The following is a 10000-nucleotide window of genomic DNA, read 5'->3' as shown; positions in this document are numbered from 1 at the left end:
CGGTTGAGTGATGTTAAAGACATGCAGATAGGTGCGAGCATGAATGGGTGTCCCTTCTTTGAAGGTTGGGCATCGGGCTGGCAAATCAGCACCGTAAAAATCAATCCTCTGCCAATCATTAGTGGACCGGAGTTGCGCTGTGGCGACCCCTAACTGGGAAAAGCCGAAAGACATTATTTTACTTTTACATGCATAGAACAAATTTCAATATTTATCAAACAATAGGACATATGTCCCAACAGTAGATTTAATAGTGCACATACCGACTGAGTTGTGTATTTATTTTATTGTTGCAGATATGCTGGGGGCGAGAGAAAGATGTTATTTAACAACTTGTATATCCCTGTAGTTCTCATTACTTTCCTTTTTAGTGCTGTGATCTGTACCTTACAGATATTATTACACTACCCTATGGCCTTAGTTTGGACAGTGGTATGGATGTCAACAATTATATACATGAACTGAGTTTTACCTGCAGTATACACCTCTTACCTGGTATACCTGTGGAGGTATTGTTTGTTAACACTACCTGACTGTTTCTATGCATATTCCCAGATTTCAGGTTGATGTTATGCACATATGTCTCCATCTCTTATTGCTCACACTCTGGGCATGTCTTTTCAACATGCAGGTGAAACCGGGACATATTTTTACTATTGCCCTCATAAACCTACAATGACAGATTTGTTTTCATAGACATTTTCCAAATATTTACAGGCTTGACAGTCAGTTATATGACATTAAATGCTGCCTACATGTCAGAGATTAGCACGCTGATATGCCAGGGGGACTGGGTAACAGCCAGCAGATATGGGCCAATTCTCTGGACATTCTGGACAGATCTGCATAGTCGAGGGGTATGATTCTGCATACAGCATACTACCACTCCCAGGATTTGAACCATGGCTGTGTGTACTACAATAACACAGTGTGCATCACAGTTCGGTGTGCTATATAAATATTTGCTGTGTATTTTTTTTCTGAAGTCTTTCTATAAGTCTCCTATGGTTTTACAATCTGACCTTGCAATTCCAACCCTCTTAGGTTCATAGGTTCATAGGTAGGTACTAGGCTATTGGCCCTAGGGCCTATATAAGCCTAGCTAAAAAGGTGCCTTGGCTTTCGCCACTCAAGAAACTATTTTCCTGTGCTCCTGTCAAGCAGAGCCACAGATGTGATCCCCGGGGTGAATTTCCCATTTCCCATCCAATGAAGATTTTTCTGGAAGAGTGCTAATGAGGAGCTCTGTTCGACATAGATAGGTAGTCTGTTCCAGAGTATGGGAAGTCTCTGGGACAGGAATCTATCCCTCCAGCATGTTCTGTTTATTGTGGTGACAAGGTTTAGGTCCCTAGAGCGTGTAGCTCAGAGGGATTGGGATTTCTTTAAGTGGAGCATGTCCAACAGCTCTGGGTTTGACATAGCTTTGTATGTTAGGCAGAGATCGCATCTGAGTAGGCAATATGCGACGGAGTAAAGCCGGACTTTTTTGCGACAGTCTGCGTAGGGCATCTGTTTGAGGCCAGTAATCCTCTTTGTGAGGTATTATACAGGGTTTCCTAGATAGTTTTATTATGTAGCACTATGTGGATGATAGTGATGAGTAATACCTTATTAGTAAGAGATACTGCAACACTAACACTGCTATACAATACCAGACTAAAGAGTACCAGTGCAAGATTTCAATCATTTATTTCTAGGCACAGTTTTCATATCTGACAGAACTGTGGGGGGAATGTTTGTTAACACTACCTGAATGTGGTCACACATATTACCAGATTCCACATTATTACTATGCACATACATCTCACTCTGTTACTGCACACACTCTGGTCATAGCTTCACAACATGGGGGTGGAGTTGGGACATACTTTGCTTATTACTCTCATAACACTTTGGTACGTTGCTAGAGTGACAGGTTTGTTCTTATGGATTTACATCTGACAGTTATGATGTTTAACAATCAGTTGTATGCCATTATTTGCTGCCTAAACTTCTGGGATCATCCCACTGATTTGCCAGGGGGACAGGGTGACAGGCAGGGGACTTGCACCAATAATCTGGACTTTCTGACAATAGCTGTACAGTTGTGGGGTATGATTCTGCATACAGCTTACTACCACTCCCAGGATTCGAACCATGGCTGTGTGTACTAAAACTACAACACTTCACATCTCAGTTGAATGTGCTATTTGGAGGGTCTATATTAGAACACCGAACATTTAAAATGTTGAGTGTTCTAATATCGACCTGTTTTCAGCGAAAATATCGTAAAAACAGAAAACCGAATTCTTTCCTAGGGAAAGAATTCAGTTTTCTGTTTCTATTGCTTCGGTATTTTCAGTGCTCTGGTGGAAAGTTATGGGTCGGGTTCAGGTAAGTGTGCGATTGTGTGGACCTGTGGGTTAGGGCGGGTTAGGTGAGTTAGGGTTAGGGCGAGAGTCAGGTAAGTGTGCGATTGTGTGGACATTGGGGTTAGGGTGGGGTAGGTGAGTTAGGGTTAGTGCGCGGGTGAGGTTACTGTGTGATAGTGATGGATCTTAGGGTTGGGGTTTGGGTTAAGATAAGTGGATAGTTAGTGGTGTATGTATAGTTTAGTATATGGTTAGGTGTACGAGTTTAGGTGTATGTGTGTAGATTGCTGTTTGTTTGGTGTGCTTGTGTTGTGTGTATGTGTTTTGGAACAGCAAATTTTTTCCTTAGGAAAAAAATTTGCTGTTCCGAATGTTCAGTGTTTTGTATTTTCGATTGCTAGGGTTCGATATTAGAACAATCGACATTTTGAATGTTCGGTGTTCTAATATAGACCCTATTTGGATTATGTTGTCTATCTTTTCACTGTTTTCTGTCTGAGTCTCTCTCAGTTGTACAATATGACTTCTTGTGATTACAACAGTCGTATACAGACATTCCTACACATTTTATTTATGTAGCACAGTGTGGGTAACAGTGCTTAATACAACAGTACTATTAAGAGATTGCAACACTACATTACCATATGATACCAGAGTAAACACAAGCAGTCCAGCAATTAGAACTTTATTGTCAGGCTGTTAACCTTTTATTTACATACAACCTATATGAGACTCTTCCTGCCATGGTCTGGTTTATTCAGTACATGCCATACACAATACAGGTTTTATACTGGCAATTAACTTTCCACTACTTTTAGATTTATTTCTTATGGCAGTACAAGCAAGAGTATTACTAACCTGCTTCGCGATGCAACTTCTGCAATCGACAGGCATGGGTTTCCCAGTTCACAGCCCACTTGTCTGCCGCTGTCAAAGACATAAGAGGAATATTTAGCCATACCTGTCCATAATATACATGAGCTGGCAATTATTAAACAGGTAGTAGACTGATACTTACACATGGCTGGGACATCACCTGTCCACCTAGCCTCTTGGATCCACTGATCCAAGAGCTCCCTCTTTCTCTGCTTCAGGTTGGCATAGTGATGCCTGACATGCTCACCAGTTCAAGGTATGCCAGTGGCAATGGTGAGATCATGGATGAGACAGTCATAGGCTTCCACTTTATATTGGGAACCCTGGTAATGGCCCTGCAGCAGTCTCTTATCATGGTCTTTAACAAGGAGTCCTGCCATGACACTGGACTCCTGGATGCCCCAGTACTGCACCCAGAAGTTCACTCCTTCTCCTACACCAGTCATAGTGCCTACAGGAGGAAGCTACAACCAGTTATGAGATATATTCTCACCTGTGGGGTTTAAATAGGGCAGATTTCCCACACTTTGCCATGACTGGATGGTTTTGAAAATGCTAAGCTATGGGCAAACCTGCTTACCTAATGTTGGCATTGCTTAAAGGTGTATATCAATGGACAAACTGATTTAGCTGGCCTACACATTGCTTACACCTAGTAAGCAGGGCTGTGCAATGCTTAGCATTGCTTAATTTTTAATTTGCATACTATTTGCTGTTTGGCATTGATTTATTATTCATGACATGTTATATATGTGTTTGGTATCCATGATTCATGTGTACGTACACTGTATGGGGTCCTTGTGTTTATTAGGGGATTTCAACACTTTATTCCAATAATACCTCACATCTGGACTTAATGCAGTACTCCAGTTCACATATTTATGTTATGTAGTAGGTTATACAACATAAAACTGTATATAGATTCCTTTCACATGTTAAGTTTGATTTTCCTATAGTGAGCATCTGTGTGGTGATACCTCAATCTTATGTACTGCTGTGATGGCTTACTGGTTAACTACTATGACTATAGTGTACAGGATCCTGGGTTCAAGACCTGCAAGGGCTGTTTATTTTGTTGCTGGGCAGAACAGCGGCTGTTGGATACAGAATGATTAAGGCACTTTTAAGCAACTGTAAACAGGTTTGTGTGGGCTTGCTTGATGGTAAGCAATGCTAACTTCCAGTTAAATATGATTACAGATGGTTAGCTTCAATATTGCTTGACCTGTGTGCGCAATGCTTATCCCCGTGCAAACAGGCTTAAACCTGCTTGCTGCTGCTTAAATATGCTTACTCCCACTTACTACTGCTTAATAGTGCTTATTCCCGCTTACCCCCACACTAATTTAGACAGAATGTAACATGGTTCTTGGGAAGGTGGTGGATTTGTACAGTCTATGGATTTATCATTACCTTCGATTTGTATCCCTGATTCATGTGTACATCTACTGTATGGGGCACTTGTGTTTATCTGTGGATTTTACAACATTATTACAATGACGTGGTGGTGCAGCAGTTAGCGTTGTCACCTCACAGCAAGAGGTTCTCCCGCTCAATTCTTGGCTGGAGCACCTTCTATGTGGAGTCTGCATGTCCTCCCCGTGGTTGTATGACGTTTAAAGACATGCAGGTAGGTGCGTGCATGAATGGGTGTGCCTTCTTTGAAGGTTGAGCATCAGGCTGGCAACTCAGCACCGTAAAATCCACTGCCAATCATTAGCGGTCTGGAGTTGTGGTGACCCCTAACCGGGAAAAGCTGAAAGACTAAATTACAATGATACCTCACATCTGCATTTAATGCAGTACTCCAGTTCACAAATATATGTCATATAGTAGGTTATACAACAAAAAATATTGTTCATAAAGTGATTTGACATGGAAAATGGAAATGACTGGAGTGAAAATCGAACCGAGAATGACTGCTTGTAAGGCGAATGCTTTGACCAGTACATAATTGCACTACTGCTTCATTTGCATGTATCTTGATATTTTTCTTCTTGTGCCATTTATGCTACAGTATGCGTAGCTAAGCAATGGGCAAACCAGTGAACCTATGGTTAAATTTAATCTGTTTGATAAAAAAAGTGCTTATATTATTATATTTTAAATATTGCTCTTATAAACCTAGGGGGGTGTTGCTAGGGTAACGGGATTTGTTTTTATGTACATTTTCTGACGGTTTTGATATCTGACACTCATATGTTTGCCATTATTTCAGATGAGATCATCACAGTGGTTTGGCAGGGTAAATGAGGGACAGGCCAGACATATGTGCCACATATCTGGATAGTCTTGCATTGATCTATGCTGTTGGGGGTATGCAACCCCCTATGAGCAGTCTCACTCATTGTAATTGCCAAATGGCAGTTCTTGACTACGGGGGCGTGTATATTGTGAGAGCTATGCTCTCAGACATGCCCCTTAGACTCGTCCATGCTCAATGTCTGTTTGAGCTGAGGCGGCGCGCCTTCATTACTATGCATGGTGCACTGCCGTGCTGCTCCTAAATGGTCGCTTCCGTGTAGGAATAAGCTATTCCTGCATGGAACCTTACTGAATCCCAGGGAGGGTGTCCCACAGGGCTGTGTCCTAGGCCCTTACTTATTTAGAATGCATCTTTCAGACCTTTTTCATCTGAGGGGTTCTACAGTCTATATGCAGATGACCTGAAATTGGGTAAACTGATTACATGTGTTACTGATAAGGCATGTCTGCAAAATACCTTGACTAAATTGACCATTTGGGCACAAGAGAATAATATGCTGATAAATACATCAAAAATGAAGCATACGAAATTTGGGAGACATAAATTGAAAAGTGAATATTTAATACAGCACACAGTGATTGAAACTGTAGACTCATTTAAGGACCTGGGCATATGGGTAGATTCAGCTATGAGTTTTTCTAATCATGTCAGCCTATTGGTTAATGATAGTTATTGAACTATAGGTTGTATAAAAAGATTTGCAAAATCTAGGAAATCAAAAATAATGAAGTCATTGTTTGTTAGTTACATTAGACCCAAACTTGAGTATGGAATAACAATATGGAAACCCTATAAGAAAACAAGCATAAGTAAACTGGAAAGAGTACAGCAGAAATATACCAAGGGCATCTATGGATGTGAAAATTTAAGTTATTATGAAATACTGAAATATCTGAACTTGTATAGTGTCTCTTACAGATATTTAAGAGGAGATCTTATTCAGGTATATAGGGCATTTAGAGACAGCTACCTCTGGGAATGTTTGGGGTTATCAAAAAGTACTAGAGAATCATCAGACAACCTATTACAAGATTCTATAGGAATGTGAAGTGTGCTAATCGGATCTCTGACAGAGTAGCCGATGTATGGAACAGACTACCTAATTACATTAAAGCAAGTACTAGTTTAGTTATTTTTAAGAACAGCATGGACAGTTATGGGAACAAGTGTTTTGGTATATTGGCAAGCTAAAAGGGCATTAATGCCCATGCTTGAATTATTTGTATGTATGTATGTAACATTACTTCTGCCTCTTTCTCTAGCTATAAGACACTCACATCCCATGCATTGTGCTGCATCATGTTCTTGATATGTAATGACTTTATGTATCTGTAGTTTAATGCTTCTGGAGACGTTATTCTCCAGAAATCCACTAAAAATTGAAACTTCCTAGCTAGGCATTCCTGGTTAACAGAGGCACATAAAAAAGTACAAAAGTTGACAATGATGATCATTTTTGCATAACAGACTAACAAATAACATTATTATAATACAGGCAACAAGATTTTAGACTGGATTAGATTAGTATTAGGCTGCTCTCATGGGCCATTTTACGACTAGTCAGCTATCTTATTTGGGAATCAAACTCTTCATCTCATGTCTGTAAAGTGAACACCTTAAACATTATCCCAACCATTTTATCAGGGGTATTACAGCAGTAAATACTTAAAAAATATTTGCATATATATATATATATATATATATATATATATATATATATATATATATATATATATGGGTCTACTGTGTTTGATAGAAAACATATTCACTTTTCATCGAAGCCTCATTTCACTGAAAATGAATTGCCTGAGCACAATTCACTGAAAGCTCACTTCACTGAAAACTCATTTGACTGAAACTCATTTTGTCTAAACACGTATATGCCCTGTTCCCCACTGTAGTGCGATGCTGGAGTTAGTATATATAGTAAGGGGGGTGTGGGGGGCATAGCCCCCACCTATTTTAAATGTTGTAAACCACAGACATGGATTCTTACAAGTCAAATGAATAATTCTTTCCAGAAAATAATATATACCCAAACTATGTGGGGGTTATGCCCCCACACCCCTCAATGTGGGGGGCCCACACCCCACCTTACTATATATACTCACTCCATTATCGCACTACAGTGGGGAACAGGGCATACACCTGTTTAGACTAAATGAGTTTCAGTCAAATGAGTTTTCAGTTAAGTGAGCTTTCAGTGAATTGTTCTCAGGCAATTCATTTTCAGTGAAATGAGGCTTTGACTAAATGAGTTTCAGTAAAATGTGTTTTCTATCAAACAAAGTAGACCCATATATATATATATATATATATATATATATATATATGGTTTACCAACATAATGTTGAATGCTAAATGGTTGAAACTGAATTGGTTAAACAAACTATATTAAATGATCAAAATGTTGAAATAAAATTAGTCAACACACAATGTTGAAATTATCGAATTTGCCCATTTCTGCACTGTAGTGCAATCCCAGAGTTGATATATTTAAGTGGGGGGTGCAGGGAGCATAGCCCCCCTGCAAAACAGTAGGGTTGATCTCATTGCTTTTTCAATGAAATGACTGTAGACATTTTGATAATTCAGTGTTTTGGGTTGAGATGTTATTTTTCAGCCAAATGACTATTAGACATTATGAAATTAAACATTATGTCGGTAAACCTATATATATATATATATATATATATATATATATATATATATATATATATATATATATACATATAGAAAGAGAGGGAGCACTATTAAAAGAACTTCAGGATACAAGTAGCTGTCTGTAATACTTAATATGATGTAGAACTGCATCAAAGAATTTCAAAGAAAGCATTCTTTGACACAGTCAGAAAATTGAAAGTAACATTCCCAATATGAAATGACGTTTTACAAAATACAAGTTAAATGTCAATGAATTGTGCAATCCACACACAGGTATGTAGCACTCTACAGATATCTAACTCTAAGGTTTCATAAAAGACTACATGATTTATGCTTCAGTGGTCTTGAAGTCAGGTAAGCCATGCTAGAGACAGTACTTTTCACAGTACACAGCTTTTGCCAGAGAACTTTGCTGAATTAAACTGTGATTCACCATGCGACTGTCTATTAAATCACTACACATGTATCTTTATCTCAGGGGAATAAAAGTGAAAAGTCAGTGCTTTGACTATCATACCACAGTTCTGAGATCCAAGGGGAAAAAAAACTGAAATGTCAGTATTCTGAGGAAATGTCAGTATTCTGAGGAAATGAAGCTAGATTGCAATGTAAAACCATGTATAACCATGCTGTTGCCACATCCTTTCAAGGTCCAAACTATCAGAATGAAACTTACCTCTTCACTGTTGTCACTGCCATAAAAGTCATCCTCCATCCGGGCCCCTCTTCTCTCCACTTCAGTAGGATTCATCAGATCTTGTGGGAGTGTAAATCCTTCACCGGAAAAACTGTGTGACTTCCCATGGGGAGCTGATCTGGGGTGGGAAGAATACATAAAAATGTCCTTTATTTCTAGCTGGGGTTCACTTTCACTGCACTCATTCTCATTTTCCTTGTCACTGTCTACCAGCTGCCCAGACAAGCTACTGCATGAGCACTGAAGTTGATTTGTGCTTTGTTGAGCTGCAGCAAGCTGAAAGCTGTCACTGGAATCTTCTGGAAAGTGCCACTCATCTGGAAAACATAAAAAAAGACATTTAAAAATGTGTATGTGTTACAGACACATAATATACAGTCAGTTACATCAAATATGGGTAATAAACTGCCAGTTTTCAAACTGTGAGAGACACTGGTTTAGAAAGAAAATATCTTACTAAAATTGTTATATATATGAAGCTGTGTAAAAACCAAAGCAAATGATCACAAACGTAGCATCAGGAAGTGCAAAACGAATATACAATTTCATCAGCTCTTAAGAATGAAATAAGTATATAGTAATGCAAATGCAAAAGTATAGTGTAGTTATGACTGTGCTTAAGATATATTGCAAATAGCATAAAGGAATAAGACACTGCAAGCAAAATGCAACAGAATAAATTATAAAGGATTTTTAGGATAAAACCCATGGTAATTCAGAAATCCCATATATAATTTTTTGTTAAATAACTTAGAATTACATAGGAATTGGCTGGTACAAGTGAGCAGTACATATAAGTGCTTCATAGAGTAAGACAAAAATATAAACAATGAGTAGAATCTGCATTAGCACCATGAAACTAGTGCTAATAAGGGGCCATGAACATCCATGACTATGTGGGACCGGGTACCCCATGGATGCCACAGCTGCATTAAAGAAAGAGAAATAATTTGTTCTTTCATTCTTTGAATACCTACTTTATCTTATTTGGTTTTATGGATTAGCTTCATGTACCATAACCCTGATGAGGATAAAGTGAGTAAATGGAGAATGAAGGATTAGAACTCAATAGTTACATACTTAACATAAGATTAAATATTCATTATCCAGGTCTGTCCACATCAATACTAAAGGACTGCTCTT

At 38.7% G+C, this 10000-nt stretch overlaps 1 protein-coding gene across 1 annotated transcript in view; it reads right to left on the bottom strand.

The window, feature by feature from the left end:
• Positions 1 to 10000, bottom strand: part of CFAP20DC (CFAP20 domain containing) — a 2639303-nt gene that overhangs the window by 1118447 nt on the left and 1510856 nt on the right. Inside the window, exon 12 of the mRNA XM_044076355.1 lies at positions 8837 to 9174. Coding sequence (XP_043932290.1) covers positions 8837 to 9174 — 338 coding nt within the window. The remainder of the gene's footprint in view (positions 1 to 8836; positions 9175 to 10000) is intronic.

The sequence above is a fragment of the Protopterus annectens genome, chromosome 7.part0, assembly GCF_019279795.1.
Source record: "Protopterus annectens isolate FY-2018-M chromosome 7.part0, PAN1.0, whole genome shotgun sequence".
Taxonomy (NCBI): domain Eukaryota; kingdom Metazoa; phylum Chordata; order Ceratodontiformes; family Protopteridae; genus Protopterus; species Protopterus annectens.
This window is presented reverse-complemented; position numbering and strand designations above follow the sequence as displayed.